The 13,611-nt window shown below is 39.7% G+C and overlaps 1 protein-coding gene across 5 annotated transcripts in view; it reads right to left on the bottom strand.

Moving 5' to 3' along the window:
- The window catches only part of mad1l1.L (mitotic arrest deficient 1 like 1 L homeolog), a 501,886-nt gene that overhangs the window by 442,908 nt on the left and 45,367 nt on the right, over window positions 1-13,611 (bottom strand). For 4 of the 5 annotated variants that reach the window (XM_041575521.1, XM_018234121.2, XM_041575522.1 and 1 more), the window contains 1 exon segment: window positions 2,721-2,807. The exons of the other annotated variant lie outside the window; for it this stretch is intronic. In XM_041575521.1, coding sequence (XP_041431455.1) covers window positions 2,721-2,807 — 87 coding nt within the window. 5 annotated transcript variants of the gene reach the window in all.

The raw sequence follows: 13,611 nt of genomic DNA, 5'->3' as shown, positions 1-13,611 counted from the left end.
AGCTCTCTCTGTCTCTGTCCCAGCTCTCTCTGTCTCTGTCCCAGCTCTCTCTGTCTCTGTCCCAGCTCTCTCTGTCTCTGTCCCAGCTCTCTCTGTCTCTGTCCCAGCTCTCTCTGTCTCTGTCCCAGCTCTCTCTGTCTCTGTCCCAGCTCTCTCTGTCTCTGTCCCAGCTCTCTCTGTCTCTGTCCCAGCTCTCTCTGTCTCTGTCCCAGCTCTCTCTGTCTCTGTCCCAGCTCTCTCTGTCTCTGTCCCAGCTCTCTCTGTCTCTGTCCCAGCTCTCTCTGTCTCTGTCCCAGCTCTCTCTGTCTCTGTCCCAGCTCTCTCTGTCTCTGTCCCAGCTCTCTCTGTCTCTGTCCCAGCTCTCTCTGTCTCTGTCCCAGCTCTCTCTGTCTCTGTCCCAGCTCTCTCTGTCTCTGTCCCAGCTCTCTCTGTCTCTGTCCCAGCTCTCTCTGTCTCTGTCCCAGCTCTCTCTGTCTCTGTCCCAGCTCTCTCTGTCTCTGTCCCAGCTCTCTCTGTCTCTGTCCCAGCTCTCTCTGTCTCTGTCCCAGCTCTCTCTGTCTCTGTCCCAGCTCTCTCTGTCTCTGTCCCAGCTCTCTCTGTCTCTCCTAGCTCTCCCTGTCTCTCTGTCTCTCCTAGCTCTCCCTGTCTCTCTGTCTCTCCTAGTTCTCCCTGTCTCTCTGTCTCTCCTAGTTCTCCCTCTCTCTCCTAGCTCTCTCTCTCCTAGCTCTCTCTCTCCTAGCTCTCTCTCTCCTAGCTCTCTCTCTCTCCTAGCTCTCTCTCTCTCCTAGCTCTCTCTCTCTCCTAGCTCTCTCTCTCTCCTAGCTCTCTCTCTCTCTCTCCTAGCTCTCTCTCTCTCTCTCCTAGCTCTCTCTCTCTCTCTCCTAGCTCTCTCTCTCTCTCCTAGCTCTCTCTCTCTCTCCTAGCTCTCTCTGTCTCTCCTAGCTCTCTCTGTCTCTCCTAGCTCTCTCTGTCTCTCCTAGCTCTCTCTGTCTCTCCTAGCTCTCTCTGTCTCTCTGCTAGCTCTCCCTGTCTCTCTCCTAGCTCTCCCTGTCTCTCTCCTAGCTCTCCCTGTCTCTCTCCTAGCTCTCCGTCTCTCTCCTAGCTCTCCCTGTCTCTCTCCTAGCTCTCCCTGTCTCTCTCCTAGCTCTCCCTGTCTCTCTCCTAGCTCTCCCTGTCTCTCTCCTAGCTCTCTCTCTCCTAGCTCTCTCTCTCTCCTAGCTCTCTCTCTCTCCTAGCTCTCTCTCTCTCCTAGCTCTCTCTCTCTCCTAGCTCTCTCTCTCTCCTAGCTCTCTCTCTCTCCTAGCTCTCTCTCTCTCTCTCCTAGCTCTCTCTCTCTCTCTCTCCTAGCTCTCTCTCTCTCTCTCCTAGCTCTCTCTCTCTCTCCTAGCTCTCTCTCTCTCTCCTAGCTCTCTCTCTCTCTCCTAGCTCTCTCTCTCTCCTAGCTCTCTCTGTCTCTCCTAGCTCTCTCTGTCTCTCCTAGCTCTCTCTGTCTCTCCTAGCTCTCCCTGTCTCTCTGCTAGCTCTCCCTGTCTCTCTGCTAGCTCTCCCTGTCTCTCTCCTAGCTCTCCCTGTCTCTCTCCTAGCTCTCCCTGTCTCTCTCCTAGCTCTCCCTGTCTCTCTCCTAGCTCTCCCTGTCTCTCTCCTAGCTCTCCCTGTCTCTCTCCTAGCTCTCCCTGTCTCTCTCCTAGCTCTCCCTGTCTCTCTCCTAGCTCTCCGTCTCTCTCCTAGCTCTCTCTCCCTCCTAGCTCTCTCTCCCTCCTAGCTCTCTCTCCCTCCTAGCTCTCCCCCCCTCCCTCCTAGCTCTCTCCCTCCCTCCTAGCTCTCTCTCCCCCCCCCTAGCTCTCTCTCCCTCCTAGCTCTCTCTCTCCCCTCTGTCCTTATCTTTATCTTTTTTTAACTTATCCTAAACATTCATCTAATATATTGAACCAAAGGTTTGTTCCCAGGGAGTTTGACCTTTTACAATAATATACATAAGGCTAGAAGACTAATGTTACTGTGTACAATTGAAGAACACAGATTCCTAATAACTGTTAAATAAAGTTTTCATAAATGCAATAAAATACTATTTTAACCTGAGCGTAATCTATAATTTTCCTTTAAGAACAGAAACGGATAGTATAGAACCCCTGGAGCAAGATGTGGGCTTTTTTTAATATTTTTGTCTCACCAATTAAAAAGAAAAGTTACATTACCAGCAATATAATATATAATATAGGACTTCCGAGCAGCATAATTATTTTGCTGTAACAGGAACATATTTGATTTTCATATAAATGAATATTAATATATAATGTTAATATCATTTTATGAAGAGGAAACGAAAAAATGCCTATGCCATCGGGGAAAAAACATATGAATTTAAACATAGGCCTAGAATTTGAAAGCAGAAAATATTCAAGTTGGATGTTTCTCAGCTTTTCTCTAAAAGTTTAATGAACCCATAAAAAGTTGACATAAGCAAAAAAAACACCATGAACAATTGGAATTCAGTCAGTACAGCTGCAATACAGGTTTTTCTTGTTGTGTTTTTTTTTTTCTTCTTTCAAAACAGACCACACACATATAATACCAAGAAAGGATTCAGTCTAGCAAAAGGCCAAAAAAATTTGATTTGGACAGTAAATTGATTTGATTACATTTCTCCACTGATCCAATGGCCCAATGTTGTAAGAGCTGCCATTTTATTTTTTGGGTTGACATTCCCTTTAATGATGTACCTGTTATGAATTGTCATGTTCTCTTCTTTCAGCTTCAGCTCTCTCTGCTGCACTGCCATGATTTGTCTGGAAAAATCATCTGGAGTTCTAGGAAAACAACAACAGCACAAATCCTATTAAATGAATGCAATTGTTTACTACATTTTTTTACCGATTGATTTATCATTAACAAGCAAACAGATAAAAGTCGTGAATTGTTTTGTTTCTTGTATACTTTATAGCAGTTCATTTATGATACAGTATGATTTTATGTCCCTGGATTTGACGGCTTCCTGGAATTGATGCCATTTTTTCACAGTCCCATAAAAGAATAAGTGGCATCTTTTTTTCCCCCCCGGATCTTCCATTTTCCCGGAATTCAAACATGCCAGTATGACATACCCTTGCCATAATATCAAAGCCTGAGACTGGACAGAGCCACACAGCCTGAAAAGAGATCATTCCTGGACTTGGAAGTGGAGTCTTCCAATACTGGGTGTAATAAAGCTTAGTCCATTAACAGGCAATCGATTGCATGGGTGAGGAAACAGACAAGCTACTGCTTAGGTATGGGACATATTATCCAGAATGCTAGGGGTGGTAATTTGGATCACTATACCTTAAGTATACCGGTATGGGGCCTGTTATCCAGGACCTGGGGTTTTCCGGATAACAGATCTTTCAGTAATTTGGATCTTCATACCTTGTTTACTAGAAAATCATGTAAACATTAAATACACCCAATTAAATGGTTTTACTTCTATAGCTTAGTTTGGATCAAGTAGACGGTACTGTTTTATTATTACAGAGAAAAAAGAAATCAATTTTAAACATTTGGATTATTTGATTATAATGGAGTCTACGGGAGAGAGCCTTTCCGTAATTCAGAGCTTTCTGGATAACAGGTTTCCAGAAAACGAATCCTATGCCTGGTTTGCAACCAAAACGGATTACTGGTCTCTTAGCTAGAATAAAGTGCAACGTACTGCTTTATTATTACAGAGAAATAATTTTGAAGAATGTTAATTATTTGCTTAAAATGGACCCTAGGGGAGTAATATGGAGCTTTCTGGATATCGGGTTTCAGGATAAGAGAACCCATAACTGGGATACAAGGCAAATAGTCCCTTAATCCAGGTTCATATTACATGGCAGTTCAGAAACCAGTGAATTCTCCTTTAGAATTTTAGAATCTGCCCTGTAGCATCAGCTTCTAAGACAGATGAATCTCACTTTCTGCTTGGTGATTTCAGACAACCCCTAAGCTTCTCAACAGAAGCACAGAGCCCACGGACCAATTGCAATGTCAATGACACTAAAAAGATGGCCTAATAAGATGCAAGATAGCAAGCTCCTGTGGATAATCATAAAAGCCTGGACCGTAACGGTTATATGGCTGCTGAACCTCTGCGCTGGTACAGTATGTTTCATATATAAAATATAGCATTTTAATATTTAGGTTGACGTTCTCCATGTGTCCGTCAGTGTGGTACTCCATAAAAAAACAGATTGATGATTTGCTACCCAATACATTTAAAAATATTGGCATTGTCTCCGATGAAGTCTGCCTGACAAACAATGAGCAACAAACTCCCAGAGAACAAGAATCTGTGCTGTTTGTTTTAGTCTGAAACCCGTCTGAAGTAAAAACATTAATGAGGATCCACATCTTAGGAACGCGGATGAAGATGAAGCTCCATCTGTGTTTTGCTAGTAAATTGACAGAACGTTTAAAGCATTCCTTGGAAATCCAGGGTTCTCATAATTTCCTGAGGAGAGTGACACACAAAGCCGTCTCCCTTTTATCAATCCTTGCGACTTTATAAAGCTTTTCAAGCCGGATGATCAATGTTTGCAAGTCTGTTCCGACAGCCCCTATTTCCGTTAATTTGCCAGTCACAGTGTGCCGGGCCAGGTGTACATTGTTAGAAATTGGAACGTAATATCCAGAAAATCACAAGCACCCCGCCATCTGTTCTCGACCTGTTTGCTAATCAGATAGTCCAGGTTGGGCTTTTCACTGCACATTGAAACTGCAACTAAGGACTATCGTGGAGACAAATACCTGTCTCTGTACCATATTCATGAACAAATTGCATTTTCAAACAAAATTTCCCACTTTCTTTATCAACTCCCATTTCTATACAGACTGTCACTGGGAACAATCCCTGACAAAACAAAGCAAAACAAGTATTTCCTGCAAAACACAGCTTAATTATTGCAAGATAAGTATAATATTCCGCAGGCTGCCTGCGTAAAGGAGAATTCAACCCCTTATTAAAAAAAACCCTACACCCCTATCCTACATAGACCCCCTCCCTCCTCCCCCACCTAGCTGCTACCCCAGGTAAATGCCCCTAACGTTTTACTAACCCCTCGTTGCAGATTCAGGGCATCAGAGTATATGGCAGCCATCTTCTTCTCTTCGGTCTTCTACAGGAAGTAAGTGCCGTATCGGTGCAGTCTGCCAGTCCTGAACAACTGTGCATGCGCCGAAATTGCAGAAGCCCCAGACGAAGACCAGAAGATTACAGAAGAAGAAGAAAATGGCAGCCGTGAACCCCCTAAAGATCAGCTGAAATGTTAACCAGCATTACTAGGAAGTTATCTGCACCAAAACATCTAATAATGTAATTTTATTACTTTAAATTACTTGACTTTTTATTCAGCTCCCCCAGTCTCTCATTCAAACCACTGCCTGGTTGCTAAAATAAATTGTAACATAACCAGTTAGCTGTTGACATTTAAAACTGTAGAGCAGATGAACAAAAAGCTATATAATTCAATAAAGACAAATAATAAAAAATTAAAATCATACTATAAATTCAATCCAAAGGTCAACTACCCCTTACGTGGGGTTTTTTGTCCTTTCCTTTAAAGGAGAACTAAAGCTTAACTAAAGAAATGTCTAGAAATGTTGTACATTATGTTTTGGGCTTCTGTACCAGCCTAAGATAACCACATGCCTTTAGTAGTAAAGATCTGTGTCTCCAAAGATGCCCCAGTAGCTCCCCATATTCTTTTCTGCTGATTCACTGCACATGCTCTGTGCTGCTGTCACTTATTGAGCTTAGGGACACACTCACAATATACAGTACATATAAAATAGAAATGTCACAATATAAGGCTGATTAGTAATTAATACAGATAATTACTACATGACAGCATAGAAACCAGTGCAATTAGCATCAGAATGTAATAATCAGCCCTGTAGCATCAGCTTATATTACAGACCAACCTCCTTTTCTGCTTGACAATTTGTGACAACCCCTAAGCTTAGCTTCTCAACAGCTGCTCAGAACCCACTGAGCATGTGAGTGTCACAGACACTTTCCAAGATGGTGACCCGCTGTGACAAGTTTGAAGTCCTGGATCATTGCTGCTATTGACAAGCTGAAACTTTAAGCTGGTGCAATAAGTTCAGTATATAAAATATGGCATTTTAAGCCATATTCATTTTTAGGGTTTAGTTCTCCTTTAAAGAACAAGTATAGGGCGACATTGGCCCTTGTTAACAGTTACTTTTTTTAACCGGATCAGCTGGAACATGGGCAGCCGGGGGTCACTGGTGAAGAATACAAGATGCACGCAATTTTATCCAAAGAAAGGAACTTTGGTGTGGCTGTTCTGAGCATGTAGCAAGTCTAAGTCAGAGTTCAGTATTAGTCAATTTAGGGCCTCAAACTATTGGTTAGTCAACAGATTCTAAGACGTTATATTGAAACTGCTTATTATTTAGGGCCTGAGTAGGCCCACTACCCTCATGTGCCTCCCTGCAACTGCAGAGTCTGCTTTCTCTGTAGTTATGCCCCTGCATTAGATTTAGAAGAGTTAATAGACTTGGGGAGGTAATGTAATAACTGGTACAAAGTTTGCTTTATTTGTGTAACCAAGTCAATACAGCAAAACAACATCTACTGCACTAAAGCATAGGATTTGGCCAAGGGGGGCTAAACCTTTACCCTTTAAAGAGGATATAAACCCAAAAATACCATATTGCTTAAAGCAAACCAAAATGTAGTCCGAAGCATTCATTAAAAATTTTCCAATGGTGTTAAAGTTGTCATTACAATTTTAATTTCTTTATGCATTTGTGCTTCAGTCTAAAAAAAAAAAAAAAAAGCAAAAGAAAAAAGCAAGAGAGATTGCTTTTAATAAAAATTCCTTTTCCTAATATCTTTAAAACCTGTAAAAATTCTGTAAGGAATGTATATTGGGAAGTTGCTTAAAATTCAGTTTCCTTCCATTAGGTAACTGCACATTATGGGTAGCACCGTCATCTGAGATCACTCAGTTTAAAGGAATTGTTCAGTGTAAAAATAAAAACTGGGTAAATAGATAGATAGGCTGTGCAAAATAAAAAAATTTTATCAAATTTAGTTAGGCAAAAATGTAATGTATAAAGGCTGGAGTGACTGAATGTCAAACATAATAGCCAGAACACTACTTCCTGCTTTGTAGCGTCCTTGGTTTCTACCGATTGGTTACCAGGCAGTAACCAATCAGTGGCTTGAGGGGGGCCACATGGGTCATAACTGTTTGCTTTTGAATCTGAGCTGCACGCTGAGGATCAATTGCAAACGTACTGAACAGTACTGAATGTCCCGTGTGGCCTCCCTTCAAGTCGCTGACTAACTCAGAGTTAGAGAGCTGGAAAGCAGGAAGTAGTGTTCTGGCTATTATGTTAGACATCCAGTCACTCCATGGTTTACGGATACATGATTGGCTAACTAACTATATTAGAAACATTAGAAAGTTTTTATTTTACACTGATCTGTTACTTTAAACCCGGAGGAATATAACCCATTGCATATAAGGATAGTATACCTTTAAAGGTAAGTAAACCTTCCTTTAAAATAAGTGAATGTAAAATTGATGAGGGGTCTATTCTAAGCACTTTTGTAATTTACATTCATTATTTATTTTCTTTTAATTCCAAGATATAAAGGGATACATGTACTGTTAAAATGAATGAGAACATCGCCACCTCCTGGTCAGTTTCCCACCTGTCTGACCGGTAGTCAAGGAAGTTGTCAGGAAAAAGAAAGAGGCTGCTCTGATGTTCTTCTGCTTAGGATAAGAATTAGAAACCTCTCACATCTTTCCTAAGCAGAAGAACATCAGAGCAGCCTCTTTCTTTCTCCTGACAACTTCCTTGACTACCGGTCAGACAGGTGGGAAACTGACCAGCAGGTGGCACTGTTGTAACAAAATTCATTCATATTAACAGCACATGTATCCCTTTATATCTTGAATCAAAATAAAATAATGAAAGTACACTGCAAAATTTCTTAGAACAGCACAATCATCGATTTTACATTCACTTGTTTTAAAGGTTTACTTATCCTTTAACCAATGCCCTTATACTTTGTATATTGTGAACACCACAAGTCGTAATGGGCAGGATTCCCTGGCAGGGAACAGTGAAGTTTTGACATCTGTCTGCCATTCTTATGGCACATCTCCCGCTCTGTATATGTCGGTACGCCAGAGACGAGTGTATTTCAGATATATTCCTGGCCTTTCTAGCCTCCTCTCTGACAGTATACTCATGAGCTTGGCTGCCACTGAAAAGATTCTCTTCTCTGCCCTCTGAACAATAAGCCTTGTATCTGTTTGTAAAATGATGAACATGCTTTTGTTTTTTTCTGTAATGGGGCTGCTCAGGCTGGAGCGCTTCCATCTACAGCCTACCCTTTGCCAAATTAATTTTATTTAATTATCTCCCAGGGCTAAGCTTGAATACATTTTATGTTAAATTCGCCGTTTCTCAATGTTCCCAGTGAAATGGACTTAATATCCTTGTTAAAATCTGATTAAAAATAAAATTGAGTTTTTTGAAGTCTGATTATCCCATGAAATGGAATTTTTAAACCTAATTAGCAGAAGATTTGCATATATTTCTTCAGCAGCATTATAAAGGAAGTAGAAATATATTTATCAATGAATGCACTGCTTCCTCGGGCCAGCCCCGTACAGGAAACAAATTGATCCCATTACTCATTAGTCTTGAGCACCATTGAAAAGGAAGCAGAAATATATTTATCAATGAAAGCACTGCTTCCTCGGGCCAGCCCGATACAGGAAACTAATCGATCGCATTTCTCATTACATGGGTGCGCACACCTTTTCCATTCTCCTCCTGTTCTCAGAAAAAAATCCTTTAATTCCAAGAAAAATATTGCTGCACATTAGCTGTGTAACATCATATTAATCCATCTCCCACTTCCTCTGCTCTGCCATTGAATTGGTTGGGTTATTTAATGCCTATTATTATTACAGGTAGAGGATTTATTATCCAGAATGCTTGGGACCTGGGGTATTCCGGATAAGGGACCTTTTCAATATCTTAGTAAATCATTTAAATCATTTAAACATTACATAAACCAATAAGATTATTTTGCCACCAATATAGATTCACGCAGCTTACCGGTAGTTTGGATTTACTATACGGTTACATTTTTTAGAGAGGAAAGGGAAATCAAGTAAAAATTAGAATTATTTTCTTTAAATGGAGTCTATGAGAGATGGCCTTGCCGTAATTCAGAGCTTTCTGGATAATGGGTTTCCGGATAATGGCTGCTATACCAGTACAGATATGGGACCAGTTATCCAGAAAGCTCCGAATGTACCATTGACTACATTTTATGCAAATAATCCAATTCTTTAAAAATTATTTCCTTTTTCTCTGTTATAATAAAACAGTACATTGCACTTTATCTAAGATATAATTAATTATTATTGGAAGCAAAACCAGCCTATTGGGTTTATTTAATGTTTACATGATTTTCTAGTAGACTTAAAGGGCATGTAAAGTCTAAAATAGAAAAAGGCTAGAAATGCTGTATTTTGTATACTAAATATAAACATGAACTTACTGCACCACAAGCCTAATCAAACAAATAATTTATGCTTTCAAAGTTGGCTACAGGGGGTCACCATCTTGTAACTTTGTTAAACATCCTTGCAAGACCAAGACTGTGCACATGCTCAGTGTGGCCTGGGCTGCTTAGGGATCGTCATAAACAAAGCTGCTTGAGTTCTGCATGGCTGGGAAGTAAGGCGGGGGCTCCCCCTGCTGTTCATAAGTTTGATTGTTTCCCTGCTCAGCAGTTAGGGGCCGTCTGACAATTCCTATCCACAGCAGTAAATGAAGGGAGAATTTCACTGCATACAGTCAGGTTTCTTATAAAAACGGTACACTTTTTTTTTTATTAAAGTATATTGGAGATTCTTTTTCATTAAAGAAAGTAATAATTGGATTTTATTTTTTTGCCTTTACATGCCCTTTAAGGTATGATCCAAATTACAGTAAGATCCATTATTCGTAAAAACCCCAGGTCCCGAGCAATCTGGATAACAGGTCCCATACCTGTACTATTATTAACGCATTTATAAAGCCCCAACATATTCCACAGCAATGTACAATATAAGGGTGTATAGATCAAACACATAGAGTGAATAGGTATGTGACCTGTTATCCAGAATGCTTGGGACCTGGGGCTTTTGTGTAACTGATCTTTCTATAATTGGATCTTCATAACTTAAGTCTACTAGAAAATCATGTAAACATTGAATAAACCCAATAGGCTGGTTATGAATCGAATAAGGATTACTTATATCTTAGTTGGGATCAAGTACAAGGTACTGTTTTATTATTACAGAGAAAAAGGAAATAATTTTTAAAAAAATTTGATTTAGACAGAATGGAGTCAATAGGAGACAACCTTTCTGTAATTCGGAGATCTCTGGATAACGGGTTTCCGGATTATGGAGCCAATACCTGTAAAGCCCAGCTTTAGGCCCATAGTTTACTGGTCAGCTAAGACACTTTTTCATGTTACGTTTAGTTTTCATCTCCCTTGGAAGTTGAGGACAAACAAAACTGTTAACCCAGACAAACAAAAAACGGTTTATGTTACCCAGATATATGTTGTGACATTCTTGGGACTCATATCCCAGCACACTCCTACTTAGTCCCTCCCTTATAACCCCACAGTGATCCTTCAGTCAATTGGACCAATCTTTACAAAACAAGTAAAATACCCCATTATCACTCCCAATTGCACCACACCTAAGGATTCCTAGTTAAACAATCCACTTTAGTACAGTTTATCCAATCTTTACAAAACAAGTAAAATACCCCATTATCACTCCCAATTGCACCACACCTAAGGATTCCTAGTTAAACAATCCACTTTAGTACAGTTTATCCATTTATAAACAAAATGATTTTTCCATTAGTAGCCTCAAAGCCAGATATTGGTAGGGTACTTAAGAGAGAACTAAATACTAAAACGAAATACGGTTAGAAATTTTACACACTAAACCTACTACATTGGCCTAAAGGTTCAGCATCTCTATGACAGTAATAATTTAGGCCTTTAAAGTTGTGCACAGGGGGTCAACATCTTGGATTTTGCTGGGAGTGTCACCGTAACAACGCACAGTGGTTTCTGGGCAGCTGATGAGAAGTTAAATTTAGAGAAGGTGATACTACAGGCATGATTATTAATTTCTGATACAAACTACTTTCTGAGCTGCCATATTATAATAATCTGAATTATTAATTATTCTTGTATTATTGAAGTTTATATTTTACTGTATATATACAGTATATTGTTAGTAGCTCCCTAAACTCAAGTAACTGACAGCAGCACAGAACAAGTACTATTTAATTAATAGAAAAAAAGATGGGGAGATACTGGAAACATATTTAGAGGTATAGATCTTAATTTTTAAACCTTTGTGGCTGCCTTGGTACAGAACCCCAAATTATAGTGTGCAGCATTTCTACCCTAATTCTTTATTAAAGGGGAACTCCACACCAACATAATTTAAGCTTTTCGAAAAGTAAACAACATTTCAAGCAACTTTGCAGTATACATCAATTAAAAAATATGCAGACTTTTCATGATTTTTAATGGTTTCTGAGCCTCTAAGCCTAGCCCCTGCTCTCCTGCTGATCTGTCTGACTACTTTGCTGAGCTGACTGACTACTGTTACTTTGTATCAGCAGCCATCTGTCCTCAGTCTGCATCCTCCAAACCCCACAATTCCCTGCACATGTGATTTTCTGTAAATTGTGGAGAAGTTGTTATAATTTATAACATCAGTGTTGTAGTCCCTCCTTCCCTGCCAGGATTTCAAATGAAGCAGAAAGAGAACTGTTAAACAACTGGATTTCAGCAAAGAAAATTGAATTTATTCATACTTTTTGAAGAAACAGGTAACGGAGTTTCTGTGTTATGTGGGCCTCTTTATCAAATTTTGGTTTGAAAGCTGAAGTTCCCCTTTAAGCTTTAGTTCTCCAAGTGATAACATATTGGGAGGGGGTGTCCCCAATCCCTTCATTACTACTCACCTCTGCTAGCACTAAACTCTATAATCATTTCATTTTGGGGTGACATTCTGTATACAGAGCAATAATATTAGTGTGTAGACACACATACGCAGACTTAGTGCCAGTGATCATGCCCAAGGAATGCGTGCCAAGGCAGCAAAGCCATTAATCCTATTTACCTTGAAGTCACACAGATTTATTTGACGCCTTTTTCAAAAGGTCTGTTCCTTCACAAAAGGAAATATGTCAGTTGGGGAAATAAACTGGAGCTTAATATCAGATGAAATGTCGTCAGTCCCCAAAAGGGTGACCAATGACCAGTACAAAGAATTTATAAAGGCTTAACTTCCCACGAAACTGAATGTATTTCCATGAGTCACATCCATTTTGGTTCAGCAGTTTAGTGCACTGAAAAACTGAGGCATTGAGCATTAATCCAAAAATGCTGCCTAAATCCAGTGCCTCTATAGAGGGAGAATAAATAAAGCTCATTGAAGAGAATCATATCCTAAAAGCATGTAAAACTCTTTGCTCAGTGTATGTTCTGTGTATATTTGTCATGTATGCATAGCATTTGATCACAATCATACAAATGGTCTGTCAAATGCTGAACAATATTGGTTCTGGTGGAATAGCCAGAGAAAGAATAATTATAGTTTGTTTAATGTTTTGTTATCTCTTAGGTTCAACATTGTATAGAATATGTCTGCACTTTATATATATATATAAATAACTGACATAAGATAATACACAAGAGCCATGAATATCCTGTAAATTATATCCTTATAAACGGTGAGTTCTGATGTCATCAGTTATAAACGGTGAGTTCTGATGTCATTTCTGTCACATGACTCACCGAAATTTGTGTATTATAATAAATAAAGTACCCCCAGTTGCAAAATATGAGGATATTAGAAGTTACCTTGGAGTTCCATGACCTGTATAAAAACACTCGGCCTTCGGCCTCGTGTTTTTATATGGTCATGAAACTGCTCGGTAACTTATAATATCCTTATATTTTACAAAAGGGGGTACTTTATTCACTATATAATACACAAGAGCCATGAATATCCTGTAAATTATATCCTTATAATACACAAAAGCCATGAATATCTTGTAAATTATATGATGTCATTTCTGTCACATGACTCACTGAAATTTGTGTATTATAATAAATAAAGTACCCCCAATAAAAATATGAGGGTATTAGTAGGGACGCAACGAATCCAGGATTCGGTTCGGGATTCGGCCTTTTTCAGCTGGATTCGGATTCGGCTAACTCTATCTGCCCGGCCGAACCAAATCCAAATCCTAATTTGCATATGCAAATTAGGGGCGGGGAGGGAAATTGCGTGACTTTTTGTCAGGAAATAAAAAATGTTTTCCCCTTCCCACCCCTAATTTACATATGCAAATTAGGGTTCGGATTTGGTTCGGTATTCGGGCCGAATCTTTCACACAGGATTCGGGGGTTCGGCCGAATCCAAAAAAGTGGATTTGGTGCATCCCTAGATATTAGAAGTTACCTCGGGGTTCCATGAAACTCCACGGTAACTTTAATATCCTTAT

This window comes from Xenopus laevis, chromosome 9_10L (genome assembly GCF_017654675.1).
Source record: "Xenopus laevis strain J_2021 chromosome 9_10L, Xenopus_laevis_v10.1, whole genome shotgun sequence".
NCBI lineage: Eukaryota > Metazoa > Chordata > Amphibia > Anura > Pipidae > Xenopus > Xenopus laevis.
This window is presented reverse-complemented; position numbering and strand designations above follow the sequence as displayed.